This window comes from Bombus vosnesenskii, unplaced genomic scaffold (assembly GCF_011952255.1).
Source record: "Bombus vosnesenskii isolate JDL3184/JDL3185 unplaced genomic scaffold, Bvos_JDL3184-5_v1.1 scf7180000013301, whole genome shotgun sequence".
NCBI lineage: Eukaryota > Metazoa > Arthropoda > Insecta > Hymenoptera > Apidae > Bombus > Bombus vosnesenskii.
Window position 1 is genome coordinate 305460 of NW_022882950.1, and position 19479 is coordinate 324938.

General features: G+C 39.0%; 2 protein-coding genes across 6 annotated transcripts in view; one reads left to right on the top strand and one right to left on the bottom strand.

Moving 5' to 3' along the window:
• Positions 1 to 313: 313 nt before the first annotated feature.
• On the top strand, positions 314 to 15988 carry LOC117233934. 5 transcript variants are annotated; one of them, XR_004493452.1, is made up of 11 exons: positions 314 to 733; positions 1911 to 2296; positions 5247 to 6255; positions 6658 to 7750; positions 8089 to 10574; positions 10709 to 10940; positions 11188 to 11424; positions 13730 to 14041; positions 14280 to 14589; positions 14763 to 15060; positions 15488 to 15988. XR_004493452.1 is itself a non-coding variant. In XM_033494674.1 (5 exons), exons 2-5 carry the CDS (start codon positions 2154 to 2156, stop codon positions 10173 to 10175), a joined length of 4332 nt encoding a protein of 1443 aa, XP_033350565.1. In that variant the 5' UTR covers positions 314 to 733; positions 1911 to 2153; the 3' UTR covers positions 10176 to 10617. The 5 variants fall into 5 exon arrangements, 1 of the variants encoding a protein (XP_033350565.1); XR_004493454.1 differs by having other exon boundaries at positions 10709 to 10824; XR_004493453.1 differs by lacking the exon at positions 13730 to 14041.
• LOC117233935 (dynein heavy chain 2, axonemal) overlaps positions 10397 to 19479 on the bottom strand; it is a 37926-nt gene continuing 28843 nt past the window's right edge. Inside the window, exons 47-63 of the mRNA XM_033494675.1 lie at positions 18985 to 19149; positions 18722 to 18888; positions 18164 to 18335; positions 17313 to 17525; positions 16709 to 16924; positions 16455 to 16605; positions 15823 to 15972; positions 15522 to 15654; positions 14714 to 15058; positions 14289 to 14561; positions 13726 to 14070; positions 13264 to 13401; positions 12925 to 13201; positions 11901 to 12308; positions 11133 to 11651; positions 10690 to 10840; positions 10397 to 10551 (exon numbers count right to left, since the gene is read on the bottom strand). Coding sequence (XP_033350566.1) covers positions 10397 to 10551; positions 10690 to 10840; positions 11133 to 11651; positions 11901 to 12308; positions 12925 to 13201; positions 13264 to 13401; positions 13726 to 14070; positions 14289 to 14561; positions 14714 to 15058; positions 15522 to 15654; positions 15823 to 15972; positions 16455 to 16605; positions 16709 to 16924; positions 17313 to 17525; positions 18164 to 18335; positions 18722 to 18888; positions 18985 to 19149 — 3978 coding nt within the window. The remainder of the gene's footprint in view (positions 10552 to 10689; positions 10841 to 11132; positions 11652 to 11900; positions 12309 to 12924; positions 13202 to 13263; positions 13402 to 13725; positions 14071 to 14288; positions 14562 to 14713; positions 15059 to 15521; positions 15655 to 15822; positions 15973 to 16454; positions 16606 to 16708; positions 16925 to 17312; positions 17526 to 18163; positions 18336 to 18721; positions 18889 to 18984; positions 19150 to 19479) is intronic.

Below are 19479 nucleotides of genomic sequence, written 5' to 3' on the forward strand. Positions count from 1 at the left end.
TCATTTTTCATTTAAACTTGAGTAGGAATATCGAGTATCTGGATGCAATTGCAATGTTACGGACGAATTACGTAACGCATATAGGCTAATTCCGCGCGCGTATTGTTCCAACAAAGCCGGAAGATCCCCGGTGCGAATTCAAGCGAGTTATGCGTCTGCGAAGCCCGTTAACGGAAAGGAAACCTTTCGGCAAACCTTCGCGCGTCACGTATTAAGTTACGCATCTCCATACGTTACGAAATAAAAAGGGACAATACGTTGTATAAGATTTAATTAGCTGAACGTCGACTATTGACTGCCTGCTGGAAATTAGTCGAGTCTTTGCTTTAGAATCTAACGCAACGCTTTTTTTAAGTCTACCGTGATGAAACGGTCTAGATTATCGTTGGTCCGTTGATTTTCGTATTTGATCGACGGAAGGACTCGGTTAATTACACCCTATCACGTTTACGACGCGTCGAAGATTGTAATTAGCGGTGGATGCACGACGATCGATGTGCCAGTTCAGCCGCTTTCATAATTACTGCCTAGCTATGCAGAGAGGAGTTGGATAATCAACAGGGAGCCCGTTGCTTGGGTTGATCGTCGATTCGACACGTGACAGCAGGCCATCGGATTTCCCACGATTATCACTGATAAATCGATTTTTCCTCACCTACTGCGGAAATACTCGTGTTCATCGCGTTGCTTTGCTAATAATCGTTTCTGGAAATGTACCAATGCTCGTGAAAACGTGAGTATAGATAGTTTTGACGATATAAGCGGTTTTGAAATTGGTCGTGTATTTCTTTGACGTCTTCCTAAGTTACATTTTTAATTATTATAATGTAGATTATCGCTATTTTAAGATGCAAAGATGTCGATTATCTTTTTCGAAACGAAGTTCCGCTTCTCGACTTCAACCCATAGACATCGCAGGATAAAAATGCGACGAGGCGACTTGTATTTCATTCTAGTCCGTCGATCCTCGATTCTTCTTATGTAACACGAATCGGTCAACTTGCATAGCTAGTGCACTGTATGTATAATGTATAGTGCGCTAAGCATAGAACGCTCGCGGGATAATAGATATCTCGATAGCAGTGGCCCGTCAAGGCGTTCGAACTTGCTTGACTCACTTGCTTGAATTGCTTGAATGTGAGGATTTGCGGATGATAAGGATAATCCCGATTTAATTGCCTTTATTTTCGACCGTTGCCCCCGTTGGTATTACGTTAATAGCCTATTTAGAAACTTTTATGCGTTCGTTTCCTTCTTTCGACATTATTCACGCGTTTACGATCCTAATTCGTAGCAATTCGAATTTTTCCAATTCTTGGTGCGCGAGTAAGTTTAGGAATGAGTTTTTGTGATTTTCGAATATTTTAGAATTTGATTGATTGCGTTAGAATGATTTCGTATAGTGGTGGATTTTGAAACGTTCAGGTGTTTGGCAATTTATATGATACTTCATCACCATATCGAGACCAGTATCGTTCGTATCGCGTTTCACCATCGAGTTGGAGCCTGTTTACTGCTATTCCATTCTTCATCCGTCAGTAGTTTTTACAATTTTTTGGGCAAAAGTGAGCATCGATCCTGTCATGTAATTCTTGTAAACACAACTATAGAAATGGTAGTTAAGTTCATTTCCCTTGCTAAATATCATCATAAGTATTCTATTTTCGGTATATTTTACATATTTTTACATATTATATACTTTCCATATATTTTTTCATCTCTAAATTTCTCGAATCTTGATGTTGATACAAGATGGATCTTATTATAATCTTTGAATTCGATGATAATATATTAATAAATATCACAAATATATCTTCCATTTTCATGATTAAAGAATTAAAGGTAAAGGTAATAATATTTTTCAACGTTCTCAAACAATGAGAAATAGCATTAATAACTTTCTGACGAAGGGATGCAGCGTAGAGAGCGACAGAAAGCATCTTGCTGTGCCCAAGAGGACAGGAAGTTCCGATTTGCTTCGATTCCTCCGCGGTAAACCGAGTCGACTCGAACCGAACGGAGTCGAGCTGCGAAACTCGCCAGTTGTCTACGCCAGTTCACTTTTGTTCGCCATTGTGATCATCAACACACTACGAGTATTTTCCTCGAGATTTCTTTTTGTCGTTCGCCAGTGAGATATTGTCGTTCGGACCATGTACGCGGATAGAGGAGTTAATGAAAGGACGTCGCTTACGAGACCTCTGGATTCCCCGGACTACGTGGAATTCGCGAGCCTGCTGAGGACCCGGAAGACTCGAATCAGACAGTTTCAGTGCTGCATCTGCGCCGCTGTAATGTAAGTCTTCCTATATTCTCCAGAAAAAGAGACCTTGCTTGTCTTATATTTCTTTATCTTTTTCTTCTTAAAAAGATGTGGAGAGATGTTGGAAATACTGAAAGATCGAAAGAAGTATGAGAAGGAATTCTCTGTTTTTTAATATTTTCTTATTTCTTTATCCTTCTCTTTAAAGAGATGGGGATGGTCGTTGAAAATATCTGAAAATTGAAGTACGGGGACAAGTTCCCTCTAGCGAAGGTATTTCTTAATATTCCCATATTTCTTTATTTCTTTCTTTAAAAAGATAAAGAAACCTGTTAAAATTATAGAAAGGTTGGACTGTGAGTGTAAACTATCTTCATTCTTTTTATCGTTTAACATTCCTTTGTTAGTGTGACTTAATTTTTATCATTTTCTTGGAAAGAAAACATGAACACTCCTTTATTTATGTGATCTATTGGATCTTCTTATTCTTCGTATTTCCTTATTCATGCAATTTTAATAAAAATTGTCATAAACAATTTTTTATTTATCAGAGTGTATCTTTTTATATCAGATTGGATTGGAATAGTTTTCCAGTAGGGATGATAAGCGTATTATTGCCTGTCGCTGGAATGTTCGATGCTTTGCATGTATTATAAGATGCGATTTGCAATCCAGCGTTCGAAAGCATTAAGAATTTGCGTCTGTAATTAAGCGTGTTTATATAATTACAAGAGAAGGCTACCTTGCATGCGTGATGCGATGTAACCAGTCGTTTAAACAAATAACATGCGGATGAGGCATACATAATCAATCACAATCAAATAAACAATATAAAAACCTTTTACTTAAAAATATTCGTATAATTAATTAAAATTGCACAATTAAACCAATATTATTAATGAAATTATACAAATCACGAATCAAAAATTACCAGTAATAATACATTTTCTTCTATAATAGCAACAAATTTAGAAATCAAATAAAACTTTACAAACAAATCTTACAAATTACCAATTAATTGATTACCTTTTTCGACGTAAAACTTTAAAATTATAAAAAGGAGCACTATAATTTACAACCAGTAGTTTGTCAAAGAGAGTTCTATTCGATAATAAAACGAAGGGAACAACAATCAGGAATTCATCAATTTTTTATGATACCGCACGATACCGAGATAATTGAATTTTCCAAGTTAACCCTTTTGTCCGGGACGGTTGAGACGACTTCTGAGCGCATTTTCGATTCGGAATCCACATAAAGGAACGCTGTACGAGTTCACTAGTACACCGACCATTACCATCGTCACTTCGTGTAGGGAAAAAAACCATTGTGCATCGAGTCCCCACCGTAAGCGGATACTTACGTAAAATCATCGCTCACCTCGAACCACCGCCTGACCGACCGATCGTTTCAGTTCGGTCTTGGAACGCGTGCAACCAGGAATGCTTTCCACGGAGAAGACCTCGTTGACCGGCGACAAGCCAGCCAGGGTGTATTACGTGCATGACGCGTTGCCATTTTATTCCCATCACAGGAGGCAACGGCTGCAGCTACGATGTTTCACGTACACGATCGCGGTGTGAGTCACATTTCCATCGTCTTTGCTTCTATCCTGTTGTCCTTATTTGTGTTCTTGCGCTTCCAGTTTGAATCTCGCGCACCTTGTGATTTTTATCAAATGAGTAGAAATGAAAAATAATATTTAGAATCATATAGAAAATAATATAGTTCGGTTTGGTTTGATGTAGTCTCATCTTTTATCTTTTGATCGAGATTCAAATTTTGATTACTCGTCGATTATATGTACGGTATTTTTGTCGTAGGAGAACGACGTCGTCTTGTTTCGTGCGATGTTAATTTGACACCTTTCATCTTGCGTTTCTGTTATGTTTTTCGATTTCGGTTCATTTGACTATTCGTAGATTGTTGGTACTTTCGACGAATAACATTTGTAAAATGATTAGCTGCAGTCTATGTATCTGATTCGATTCTAACGTTTTGGAGAGTTTTCAGATTATATCGCAGTAAAGTGGATCTGTGCAACAACGAAACCGCGGTTTCTATGCTGCGGTTTCGTCTGGGCGTAACTCGAACACGTGAGACGGGTTTACGACAGGTTCATCATGGGGCAATTCTGTCTTGCTTATTAGAAGTCATCCACTCTGTTTCATTTTACAAGCTTTCAAATTTCAATATATTCACTTAAATAGCCTCAGACAATAAGACAGTGGATTATACGTGTAGAAACTTCCGTTGTTTGGAGATTTTCCGTGACACAAACGAGCATTAAGAACAACAGCTCGTCCTTATCTCATATCTCATTTGCAGAGTAAAACACCTTGCAATTCGTTTACGAGGTACAAACAGTCTTGTATGGAACTCGGCGTCTTGCGCATAGGCTTATTAGCGTTACGTGATGCTGGCCTTGATTACATGCGCGATTGTACAGTGACAATACGGTTGGCCACTGTTACAACTTTTCAATCAGCTCTTATTTCATCCTGGTGGTATTTAAATCGATGCTTCTTCGATAAATTCACTTTTACGATTCGTCTGATTTATGTATTGAACGTCATTCTTAAAACGAAAGTTTGTTTTGATAGCCTTTTGTTATTATACAATTTATCGAAAAATAACTATCTTAATTGTCGAGGAATTATCGAAGGATGACTATCTTAATTTCTATGCACTTTTGATAAATTAAACATTTTGTAGGCAAAGTGACGAAATTTCATCCTTTTTCTTCGAAGCGAATTTTTATTTTTATTGAAAAAAGTTATAGGCAATTGAATTAACGAGTGAATTGTATAATTCAATAAAGTCATCGATATCACAGAAGCTTCTTACATGTTTTAGAAGCTCTAGAACAGTACAAAATTTACCTTTGGATGTAAACAATCCAGTTTGCCTATGAAGGATAAAAAAATATATATCTAATTATCAAAATATAGCTCTTTAAGCTCTTGTTGCACTTTTATTTCAGAGCGATCTTCACTATGGCCCTTATAGTGACAGTAAGCTACTCCGTGAGCCACGATATGATAGACGTCGGTCCAAACTTCACCACCTCTTCCTCCGAGTCTACCATGAATCTCACAAGCACTTTAAAATTGGGCATTGCTCCTGGATCTGGGTCCTACACCCTCTTCAGCAATCCTTCCATCGTCCCACCTTCTAATTCTATCTTTGTGTCTGACAAAAACACAAAAGATACTGCTACACCAAAATTAACAGACGATGAGATAAAGATAGGGCTGGAAGCAGGTCGCCAAGCAGTAAATGAGCGACTTTTTGCAGACGTTACTGCGTTGATGTCTCCATTACCCTCACCATCGCCTGAAATGAGGCATCGTTACGCAGTAAGCACTTGCGCGAGTGTTGGAACACTAGCTTTAGCGGCTGTAGCAGAACTTGCAGCGACTAAAAGAATCGAAAGTTCAAGGACAATCTTTGGAGCATCCTCTGCTATTGGAAGCTTCTTCGACGCAGGCTGGCAGTTTCTGGGTATTTGCAAGCAATTCACCACCCCAGAATGTCCATCTAGTAAATATAGAACCTTCGATGGAAGTTGCAATAGACCAATGCAATGGGGAGCCACCATGACACCATTCAGAAGAGTTCTAGCGCCTAACTATGCCGATGGTGTCGAAGCTCCTCGCAGAGCAGTTACAGGAGCCGAGTTACCCTCAGCAAGGGAAGTTAGTTTGAAGGTTCACAAGCCTTCACCAAGTAGCAATCCTCATTTCACAGTGATGTTAGCTGTTTATGGACAATTTTTGGATCATGATATCACCGCTACTGCGATTAGTCAGGGTATCAATGGTACTTCTATTTCTTGTTGTCCACCATCTGTTGGTCATCCTGAGTGTTTTCCTGTTCCTGTATCTTCTGGAGATCCTGTTTTCGATGTAGCTGGGAGAACGTGTATGGATTTCGTCAGATCTGCACCCGCACCCCAGTGCAAACTGGGCCCCAGGCAACAGTTGAATCAGGTGTGTACTTCCGTTGTTTCAAAGTTTAATGCTTGTCCGCATAAATCGACATTTTAACGCTATGAGTATTAATTCTTGACGTATAATGAGATTCCATTCGAAGGACGGTGTCAGTCGTGATACAGGGCGACGAGAAATTGCTATCGGGATGGATGAAAAATTCCCTTGGAACAATGCGCGATAGGCGCGTCGCGTTGTTAATTAACTCGATTATCGTCGCATCGATGAGGCGAGTTTTGATCGTAATTACGTATTCGTTATCTCCGTAATAATGATATCGCACAATAGTGATCTAGACAATGGGAACAAAATTACACTGTTAAATATACTTGTTCGTTTCTCTTTGATTCCAAAAAGTCAAACCTTTCATATTTCAAAGTGAATATATATTATTTTGCACAGGCGACTGCGTTTATTGATGGCTCAGCAATCTATGGATCTGATCAGGATACAGCTCGTAAGTTGCGAGAATTTTCTGGCGGTCGACTGAGAATGCAGTTGACTCCGGACAATCGAACTCTCTTACCACCTAGTATGAATCCTAACGACGGCTGTAATCGTGAAACTGAGAAGTTGAGGGGCAGGTACTGCTTCGCAGCAGGCGACGCCAGGGCAAACGAGAACCTGCACTTGACGACGATGCATCTGCTCTGGGCGCGACAGCACAATAGAATCACCGAGCAGTTGACTAAGGTCAACCCTTCTTGGAATGACGAAACGCTATACGAAGAGTCTCGACGTATAGTGGGTGCTCAACTGCAACATATTACCTATCAGGAATTCATACCTATCATCTTAGGAGAGCAAGAAACGAATCTACGTGATTTGAAGCCTCTCAGGTCCGGCTATAGACAGTGGACCGTAGATGACTCTAATACTGACCCAAGTATAGCTAATAGTTTTGCAGCAGCTGCCTTTAGGTTTGCTCATACTTTGTTACCTGGCTTAATGAAAATGACTGACGAGCAAGAAGGAACCTCCTCTTATGTAGAACTGCACAGAATGTTGTTCAATCCATATAGTTTATACGCAGAGGGTGGAGTGAAGAGTTCAGTCACCTCAGCTACGAGAAATATGATTCAGATGTCATCTACCCATGTCACTTCTCAATTGACCAATCACTTGTTCGAAGATCCTATTGCTAATGTTACTGTTCCCTGTGGCTTGGATTTGGTATCGTTGAATATTCAGCGAGGGAGAGATCATGGACTTCCTGGTTACATTAAATGGAGGGAATATTGTGGATTGGGGAAAATAAAAAGTTTCTCTGATTTGGAAGGACACCTGGATCCGCAGGCCCTTCAAGAGATTTCCTCATTGTATGGGTCGATTTATGATATTGATTTATATACTGGAGCTTTGGCTGAATTACCTAGGGCTGGTGGTATCGTTGGTCCCACTTTTACGTGTCTCATCGCTGATCAATTTGTTAGGTTGCAGAAAGGGGATAGGTTTTGGTATGAAATGCCTGGACAACCGCATTCATTCACAGAAGGTAAGATAATTGTTGATTATACCTAAAATTTATATTCTGAGTACTAAGATGTCTGAGGCAGTTCTTAAACTTTTTAGAATCGAATTACTTTTAAAAAGAAGAGATTTTTTTATCAATTACTAATCGGTTAGAACAGTTATTGAATAAAAAACAAAGTACCTTAAACTTGACTGGAATTTATAACTGAATTTTTTGTTATTTTCCATTTTTCAATAAAACTTTCCCAAACTTTTAGGCAAGATTAGATAAGATTGTCACATGCAATTTCACAATGTATAATAAATTTATGTTGTATTGCAATATTTATTCATGCGTTTCCATTCTTCTTCTTTTTTCAGACCAGCTTACAGAATTACGTAAAACCTCATTGGCGAGGTTGATCTGTGACTGTTCCGACGGTGTAATACAAACTCAGGTGGAAGTGATGCGAGCAATAAGTGCAGAGAACCCCATGATGTCCTGTGAAGACATCCCAGGGCCATCCTTTGAACCATGGAGGGAATACAACTCAACATCCCCCAAATTACAAGTTCCTTTCATGCCAGTCAATTGGACGCTATTAAAGAACAATATTAATGCCACAATCAGAGATATCGTGACCTATATCAACAGTTCTAGGACTATGATGGACACTGACTGGTTAGCCTTCAAGAATTACATAAACGATACATTCTTTGATCTTCAAAACCAACTATCTGGTTTGCATCCCCTGGAGGTAGATGATCCTACGTCCATGGAAAAATTATCAATGGATTCTGATAGTTTTATTTTAAGAGCATCACGATCACCAAATATGTATCAAGATTGGATCACATTTAAAAATAACCTGGTAATGTCATTGAATGATTCTATACAGACGATGGGCGGTGGACCAGCTGCAGTGACCAAATGGATAGCCTTTAAACAGAATGTTATCGATCAATTCGCTGATTTAAAGAACCGAATCTCGTCTTTGAAGGCAGATATTACTCCGGAATTAGAGACGAAGAAGAAAGAGCAAGAACAAGCTTTGATGAATAAGAATAAATTAATAGGGACTTCGAGTATCAAGAAGATTTCAGCAATTTTTGATTGGAAAAACTTTAAGGATAATATTATATCCTCTTTAGATGATAGTATTATGAATATAGGCGACAATATGCCCGCCCCTAGTGATCCAGCTTGGGCTACTTTAGGAGATGATATTAAAGACCGACTTTTTGCTTTTAGGGACAAGATCGATAGTCGGAGATCTACTACAGTTCCTACTGAATTAGCCATGGGGAAATCAGATACTAATGACGATTGGATAAATAATAAACCTGATATAATTAAGACTGTAAACGATGCTGTGAATAAGATTAAGAACGAAATGCCACCACCAGCTGATCCAGCATGGGCTATGTACAGGGATGAGATTATGAAAAGTTTCTCTGCTTTCGAGAGCACTCCAGCACGTATAGAACTCGCAATATTATCCACCATAAATAAAATTTCTCAACGTGAATATCTAGGAACTTCTTCAGCAGACAAATTTAGTAATATGGAATTATCTAATTTGACTGACGATTGGTTACAATTTAGAGCTCAAGTCAACGATTCCTTAAGTAAAGTGATCCAGGACATTCAGAGCAAGGAACCAACAGAGATTGATCCTATTGCTTGGGCTGTTTTCAAAGATTCAACTAAGTCTGATTTCGCAAAGTTAAAAGATGAAATTGGAAGTATGAAGGCTGAATGGATTGCAGAAATAAGCAAATTACAACCAAATAAAAATTTTTCGAATCTCCAAGCTAAGTTTAACAAATCTGAAGACTCGTCTAGGTCTGATTATATTAAATTTATTAAACCAGTCATTCCTCCTGATGAATGGGTCGACTTTAAGAAACAAATTAACAATACTGTGATGAATATTCTTAATACTGCGAATACAACAGATAGATGTAACTTTGATGACCTCCACGAAATGTTCAACGAATCTTTCACCGATCTGAAGAACGAAATATCAGCTCTGAGGAGTTTGGTCAAGGATACTTATAATAACAAAACCGCAGCTGATTGGATTAGCTTCCAAACGAAGTTGAATTTTACAGTGAAGGATCTAGTGGATAGTTTAAAGAAAGAAGCTCAGCTACAAACAGGGAATGTGACGAGGATTTTGTTCGAAGCTAAAGACAAGTTGTCTGATCTTGAACCACCAGTGAATTCAGGCTTGACTCCGTCCACAAAATGGATTCAATACGCTTTACGAATAAATAAAACAATTTCAGATGCTTTAGAAGGCATCGACAGCCAGAAACACGCAGCACTGATGATTAGTGCCGCTAAACCAGAATCATCATCATCAGATAATCCTAAAAATCTTACGAATTGGTTGATTGTTCCTTGTCTTGTGAGTTCGCTCCATGTGTTCACTGTGGTATCAAGGCTTCAAATTCGCATGTAAAGAAATTACTACTATTTTTTATTATGCTTGTTGTATATATTCTATTATTTATAGAAATTAACTTTTATTACACACTAACAAAGAGATAAGTATAGGAGGAAGGAATCAAAAGGAAAGTGAGAGTGTCATTGGAACTGACGTACCTTTTCAATGATCGCGCTTGAAACATTAATCCCAATTAATTAACAACAACAACAAGGATAATAATAATTAATATGAATCTACGTGGCGAGACTTAATAACAGGGCAGTGCCTCTTTTTACCCAGAAGTCCGATCCCCCTGGACCTGCGTTTAAATCGACCGCTACTACGAACGATGGTCTTCCTTGATCCCCGCTTCTTTGGGGGTAATAATAACAGGGACATGTGTAGAGTCCTGTGCAGAGAAATCGAAAGAAAGTATGTAATTACTTGAATTAATTAGAAAATCGTAATTTCAAACGAAAATTCTTTTCATCAATGTGGCGAACAATTTTTTTTCGAATAATTTTTATATCGTTGTCGTCGTTGTTACCTCTGGTTCTCTTTTTAAGCTCTTCCGCGGGTCGGAAGTGAATCACCGGCATGTTGCAAACAAGTTGCATAGGGGACGGTTCGACGAGGACACTGTTCCTCTTGTCCCAGCCAGCGCCTTCCAGAAAGATAGAGCGTATGTACACGCCGTCCTGTAATGGAATGTACACACGGTTAGAAGCATGCACACACGCCGCCACTTTCCTAGCTATATCACTACGATGAATTTTTTATCCCATCTATTTTTCCGCGGTAGGTTTCTTCTTTCATCGAAGGAACGCTCAAACGGCGACCGAAAATCAGAATAATTAAATTGATTTTCCGCATGTTTGATGTATTTTGCTTATGTTCTTTTTGATTTTTAAAATTTCTTTTCAAAGTTTAAAATATGAAGTCGATTGAAGTTAGGACGGATATAACAAGATATATTTAATATGTAATTACCATCGGTGGTTCGATTATGGCCGACTCGTCAATGGTAAAAACACTGAATTCCCAGGACAGGGAATCGATAGAGACGTTCCAGAGCCTGGCGGATGTCTGCAATACAGCGGTAAGGAAGCCGGTTGGGAACGTGAATGCGGCCAGCCAGAACAGCAGCGGCGGATGAGTAGTTCGAGCCCATTCATTGAAGTGTTCCACCCTGCTGACTAAATCCCTTGTCCAAGCACCCAACAGTTTCAACGACGGATACATTGTCAGCCAAATCGAAGGGACTCGACCTTCGTGTACACAGGTAAAGATTTCCTCAAGGTTTGATGACATCAACACCAAACCTTGGATCGCGAGTTGAAGATCTTTCAAGCTACTGCGAGTCTTTTGCAGCAGAATGTTGTAACGTTGTATTTCTTGAAGCAATACTACATCCAATGGTGATTTCTTTGGACCTATTAATTTCTGAGCTGTTTCGTAATCGATGTCGTTTGGTATTCTCGATAGTATGTCCATGGTTAAATGAGTAACCTTAAGAAATGAGAAATTGATGTTGATTTTTATGTCTGTTAAATTTTTTATAGCGGAACGAAATTTGAGTTATTGCTCGATCTAGTTTGTAGACCTCCAGTAACAATTAGTGACAGAGCTGCTATGTTTTATTTTATCTTATTTCTAACAGTAAAAATCTAGCGAATCTAGTAAAAGAAATGCTATGTAAACTGTTTGTTCCTAGAGAGTTTAGATAATTGAAATTTTCTATTGTCAGTTTTTACAAACCTTTTCCTCCTTAGTAGTTTCTTCTTTGGCAACTGCCTGGACCTGAAGTCCCATCAGAGTCTCGAACATATTTCTGGTTTCTATGATTAAACAGGTGATATCTGCGTTCGGGTGTTGACCGAACGCTTCCGGTTTGTCGATGGTCGGTAGGACCGTGATGAAATCGTGATAGGATGCCAACGAACCATCCCTCGGTATGTAATAGGTTGGTAGCGATGATAAACGATAATAGGGCACAGTCAGGGCCTCCTCGGTGAAATATTGTTGAATGTACGTCATTAGCAAACGACGGTCCCAGTCGTCGGTCACGTGTCCACCGTAACAAACACCTGCTATGAGATACTTCAATGATTCCCATGGCGTCACTGGGTATTCATCAAGATACACTTGCAAGAGATTTTCCGATACCTATGTTTAAAACGAAAAATCAATCGCACAGCTACTATTTTCCACCTTATAATTTTTCTCATATTATATCTTGTTTCTATATATCATTATAATTGAATTTAAAAAACATTCGAATAAAATTATTTTATTGTTTTGATGTTTAGTTGTAGGAAATAGAATCAGATCGATATTTTGGTCGTAGTTCTTAATTGCAGATTACACACGTCTTTAGATTGAATTTTTATTTCATTATCATGATCTGGTTAAGAAGTATTAACGATCAAGTCTATATTTGTATATTATTGAACAAAGTACTTATACAATGGACTTAAAATCAAAGTGATGTAAGACAAGATTTTGAGAATTTCAAAAGTATCAAGTACTTTTAAAAATATCAAATTATTTTATAAAAACTGGCAGTAGACCGATTTACGCTATTATAATTTTAGGCTCTCGATACTGGATTAACTCTTATAGAATAGCGATTTAATAAATAAAATTGTCAAGTAATTTCAAAAACAGAAACGTCTGTAATTAAGAAATCGAACAAATGAGAAAAATCAGATTTTAGTAACAGTGTTAGTAGAATATTTCAATCTTGTCGATGGTCCAATCGCGAACCAGTCGATGAAATTACCACGAAGTCGGAGTCGTTGAAGCTGTAGATGACATTCCAGCCCAATTGCTGGAACTTTTTACGCTCGAGGAGAATCGCGTGGAAGAATACCAGGGCGAACAGAAGCTTCTTGTATTTGGACTTTGCTTGGCACAATTCGAACTGGGTCTCGGTTATTAAGCTGTAAAGTCGTTTCATGTTTGCCTTTAAACCTTTCGGTGGTTCCGTGGTCATCTTTATACCCGCCTGCAGGATCGATATAGGGAATTGGGGACTTGGGCTCGAGCTAAGCCACAATCTGCAATCGATTCGAGACCCTTTCATTATCAACTCAAGCGACACTTGCGATCAAACGCGAACCTGAATTGCGGGTGTATTATGGTTTTACTGGCCCCTAAAGTCTCCACAATCTTGTCCAATTTCGGCATCCAACTTAGCGATAAGTGACAATTCGCTAGGAACACCCAAGCCCCCTCTTTTGCACCTACTTCTATCATTCTGCAAGTAGATTTTTGTGAAATTTTTTATTATTAAATGATACTATTATTAAATTTAGTATTAAAATTGATATTGTTACTAAGTTTAAAGTATAAAACTTGTATCAAAGAAAACAAAGTGGAAATCATGTAAGAAATGAGTCTTCTTCTATATATTCATGCTTTATAAAATTTTATTTCTTATGAATACGATAGTTAAATTCCTATTATTCCTGAAATATAATATCGTTCGATTAATTCGGATTTTTTTTTCAAGTACATTAATCTACAGAATGACATGTTCCTTAAAAGTCTAAAATTCTACTTTCTTTTGTATAAAACCGACCTAGTGGCAATGGGCGCCTGTCCTTGACCCAGAGACAGAGTCATAAAGTGGTTAGTCATTTCCTGGCTGTCGACTAGTTGCATCAGGGTGCTCGTAGGATCCACGCCGGGCGAGAGGACGAATATAAGCGGAGTCTGTGCTACGGAATCGTCGAGCACTGCCTTCAGGTCGAGTACCGGTGGCTCGACGAACCTTTGACCGAGATTTAGCACGATGAAGTTCGCGATACAGAAGGAAATTCTGTCAGGACGGCAGCTACGTATTACTAGCATCTTCTGAAACACGTTGCAATTCGTCTCCCACTCTGCTACTAGGGGTGTGTTTTCTGGTTCCGTGTTAACGTACCTAAATATTATTTGATTTTTATTTTATAAAAATAGTAAATTTTTAAATGGTGACTTTTAGACGATTTACCAATCATGTGGTTTCGTATTAATATACCTAAATATTATTCAATTTATAAAATTATTATAACATTTTATAATATTAAATAAAATTATAATTAATATTTCACAAAAATAATAAATCGGACTGTTTGATATAACAATTTACAGGAAACGCACCAATTATGCCAATCCCGTGGGAACTGTTCAAACGAAGAAACAATTCCATGAAATCCAGCCAGCTTATCGAGTTCTGTGATATTATCCCAAGTTTCATCGGGCAACCAGCCAATCGGCTTATCTGGCTGATTTTCTCTGTCCAGAACGATTCCACCACGCAGCAAGAACGCATACTCGTTAGGAATCACCTTATCTTGTGCGTCCAAGATCTTCATACACATGTTAAAGGAAAAGAGTAATTTGTGTTGTTCGAAGAGACCTCGACACGTGTTCCTGATTCAACGAGAGTTGTCTTTGAGTGGTAATAGCGCAATATAAAATCAACATTTTTATACATGAATTTATTTCATCGTTTTGATTTTTGCGATCGAGCCTATGAATGTCACTCACATATTTCGTGACATTCTGTATAGGGCTATACGTACTTGTACAATGCATAAGTGTGATATTCGTTTAGATTCTCGATTCTTTCAGGGAGCTTTATACTTTTCGCACTCTTGTCGATCGACAGCATAAACAAGGTAATATATGCGTCCAAGGCGAATTGGTACATCGGATCAATAAAACTCATGTCGTTCAAGACGAAGAAGAGGATCGCGGCACGATGTGCACAGGACCTGTATTCTTCTCTGGCAAGGTCTATCTCCTTCTCTGTTTGTTCAGACACTACCAACGATTCCTCGATAGAGGTCGAGGTCGCCTTTGACGATTGCAACGTGCTCAGTAAATCCAGGTCGTCCAGTAGAGTGTCTCCGGCCACGTTCAGTAGACTGTATGAAATCACGGCACATATAAATACCATATGCTTCCTTAACTCTTTGGAAGTTGTGAAATCTTTTTATGTCCTTAGATAGATATATCGTAAAAGTTGCTGACAAAGAACAGCTGTCGTATGAAGACCACAAAGACAGTCGTAATATCCTGTTACACTGTTAATTCTGATCATTGTAGTTAGATGTATCCGTAATTCTGTAATTGAAACATATCTTGTTAAAAACGAGCAAGTGTTTGGTAATGCTTCTCAATAGTATCATGTATCCATTCGCAAAGATCGATGCTGCGATATAAAGATATAGATTTAAAAACATTTTTTCAAATATACCGTGATCTTTGACCCAACTGTTAGTTCTGCAACTTCCACAGGGTTAACTCTCGTGTTACGTGCGCTTTATTTCCAACGTATTATTATCATGTTACAGAGGAAGGGATCAAAAGAAGCAAAGGATATCTTACTGGAGTATTTTGTCTTCGAGTTCTTTGAGAGTTCGTTTATTGGACGAGATCGTGAAGACCAGATTGTCCTTCTGTTCTTCGAGCTGCGGCTTCTCTTTTCTGACCACGATTCCCAAGAGCTGGTCTTCCAGTCCTGCGCACAGGATAATAAGGTTCTAGACTTTGTCTCCTCTGGCTACCTCTTCCTCTACCGCCCTCTCGATCTAGTTCGCCTCCCGTTCATCCTTCTCTCTGTGTCCATCTTTTTCGCTCTCTATTATCTACCCTTTTCCAACTGACGCACGATAAGACAATTAGTTACCCTGTTCCTTAATGGCGAAGTTACATAACGTCGTTTTAGTGGATATCTCCGGGGCGTAATGGGGGTTCGCGAGTTTCGTCGTGATGAAGAGCCGGAACTTGTCGTGGTAGCTGATCATCTTTTCGTTGAACTTGATCATCATCTGGTTCTCTGTACAGTCAGAGAACACGTACTGTAGATGGACGCGATTTAGCGTTGGAAGGTAAAGTTTACACATTTCGAGTGCCAACATATGCAATTGGAGAGGCCTTTAGAGGGATAAGGACTTTCAATTCGGAATTATCTCTTCCTGTTGCTCTCTAAAGTATACGTATTAATTTTTGACGATCATACAGCAACTTTCATTAATACGGAAGCTGTTATTAATTTACTAAGAAAAAAGTAATAGGGATTAATATCATATATACGGATTTAATAAAAGGTTATAAACAGAATATTTATTTGTAAATTATCATTGCAGAATTTAAATCTTCTCTATAAGACGAAAACGATTCTGAATACAGCCATTATACACAGAGCACAGCGTTTTTATTGAATTTACGTTTAACTGCATTGACTGACAATGAGTCTTTGATGCTTCTTCCATTTGAATTGCTATTGAACTCCAATAATTTCATGATACTTTTACATACCTATTTTCACTATTGCTCGTTCAAGGATCGGGTTCAACACCGGATCGATCGTTTCACCGATATTTTCTAGTAGAACTGGTTTACCATATTGGATCGCGTATTCTAATACTCTGACGAAGTCTGGTTGGCCGAAATCGATCACTTTTAGAGACTACGACCGCGAAAAGATCGAAGAGATTTCGCTTAAGAATGTTTGTGTAATTAAGATTCTTTTGTAATTTGTTTGTTTCCTAGATTGGATCGCAGATGCTTACGTTCTTGGCCTCCATATTTTTCAGCCATTTCACTGCTTGGCATTGTGGATCGATTACTAATGGCCACCTTGTACCTCTGACCACAATGATACCGTTCTCAGTACTAAAATCATCGGATGGTAATCCTTGCATGTTCCAGTCTCTGATGACCGCAGGGTCGGCCAGGAATTGTTTCACATCGAGCTGGGGTGACGTTGGAACTTCTTTTTCTTGCACCTTCGAGTTCGTTTGCGGACACCATTGGAAATTAGAGAACAAAAACATCGATACATTTTGTTTATTAAATTTTATATCACTGCCGACTACTTTTCAAAAAAGTGGTCATTTTTCCAGAAGAATGTTGGACGATCACCCCGCTGTCGGAAATCTCAGAATAAAACTATTTTGCAATCATCCTTCTGGAAGAATGATAATCATATCTAAATAAAACTTTATATTAAAAGAGCTGGTATGGTTATTTTCACAACTGCACGGCAACATATATGATACACAATATCTAACCATCTTGGATTTAAACGGACGCGGAAGATTTTCTGCCCTCTTGGACACATTCGCGAATTATGACGATTACTTTCGACCATTACGATGGAATCACTTAATTCACCTCTTTCATCCAGATGCTTATCAGTTCCTCTCTGTAATTGGATACGAACGGGCCCAAATAGGACACAAAGGCGGTGGATATTAGGCAATCACCTGGCAACCAGTCAAAGAACTCGGCCAGCGAAGCAACCGTGTTCTCCCATCGAATTCGCTCGCCTGAGAGACCGTCGACTAGCATCGCGGCTCGCTCCAGTTTCAACTTCAGTAGTTCCGCCTGAAAACACGCGGAACTGGAAGTAGAATCGAGTCAGCATAGTTGAAATTTAGTCGTTGGCTCGTCCGCGAAATAAGACCACCAGATCAGCTGTGATCGTTCGAGTACACCCTATCGATTCGACTTTCGTTGTGGAATTCTGGTCAGAGCTGAAAGAGCCGCGGAGTTATTTCGTTGGAAAATATATTTAAAATAGGATCGAAGAAGTAAATTGAATTCTTACCGAATTAGAAAGAAATAGAATAGCGCGAATGAAATTTAAAGCAGATATGTAATATTACAAAGCTTTCATTTTGCCAGTCAACCTTTAACTACGATATGATTCGTTATCGCAAGATATCGAAAGAAATTTTGAACCGCGAAAGAGCCGCAAACATGTAAGACAAATATCAGTGGAGGGACTTTCTCGGGTCAGGACCAAAAAGTAATTCGAAAATTCGCGCTGAACGCAGTCCGTGCAAATACGCGATGCTGATGATATCTGGTCTTTAAATAGCGAGCAAACGAAACTTTCTGCCAAAGCGCAAATCCGTGCAAATAAAACTATATGGGAGAGGCACAGCCGAGGGCACTAGACGTTCATGTAGTTTCAGTTTCGAGATGGGGATTCAAATCGAGACGATTATTCAGCTACTCGCCAGCTTAATTAACTCTTCTTTCTCCTTCATCTTTGCGTCGTACATCTCCTGCAGTTTCTTCAGCTTCTCTTGCAATTTCTGCAACTGTTGCATCGCTTCTTCTAACGCTTGTTCCTTCTCTTTGAGAGATTTCAACGCAGCCTGCAATTTTTCCCTCTTCGGTGCTACGATTCTGCGATTTCAATGGCGTATTTTTATCTAGTCTATCGCAATTTCTTTCATTTTCTTCGAACTGAGAATAGAAGAAGGAACTCTGTGTTTTAGAGCTTCTTCTGTTTCCGCGCTTCTTAACCTCTTTGCAAATGCTTGCTATTTACGAGGACATCAAAACGCGCATATACGGGCATACCAAGTAATCCAAACCAAACAAAGTATGCTCGATTTTAATAAATTGCTGCTCCACGAAAGATAGAAAATTTTATTCATCGTGAATTTCCCGTATATTCTCCGAAATATATCTATCTATTATCAGCTACCCTTCACGATACGCGTATCACTAGTTGAGAGCCGCTGTTCTATTCCCATTCGAAATATTAATCTTCAAGAGAGATAGATTACCTGTAAAGTTTCCCATATTCTTCCATGGCGATGACCCATATGCAGAGTGATTTGGCTGCCACAGACACCAAACCTACTTTTTCTGGCTCAAATTCCGGGTTTGACGTGTACCTGCTAATTTGTCGAAGTGTCCTGTCGGAGATGTTGTCTTTGTCGAAATCTCGCAGCTAAAAATTAATATGCAGACGCAGAATATTCCGTGAAATTTTGTTTGGAATAGAAAGAGTAGGAAGAGGATCGTTGGTCTGTGTGCTTTTCTTTACCGTGTTGAGGAAGTTCACGTCGGCTAGTTGACGCTTCGACTCCGTCCAACTCGGTTCCGAGGTTTTCAGGATCATCACCGCTTCCATTACCATCTCCACTTTCGGCGGCGGACGCGTGAAAGATCTTATCTCCGCGATATCCTTCTTGCTCAGCGCGTCCAAGGCCTGTGTTACGGATAACAATTGATAGGGTGAGATACGAGGCCAGTATCGTACCGATAAATTCGACTATACATATGGATGAATGCGATTTCGAAGGCAGAACTCGTACGTATTGTGATAAGGGATTCGAGTGGGAACAATCGAAATTTTACTTTGTACAGCGTGTACAACAGCCGGCGAAATTATTCTTACTACAGTTTAATTACTACATTTGACTAATATATGTTTGGAAATTCCATCTCTAATCGAATTGAAGTTTCCAATTTTCCCTCAACTAGTTGAAATACTGTTATACGGGTCACGATCGATGATCGATCGAACGACGAAGCCGAG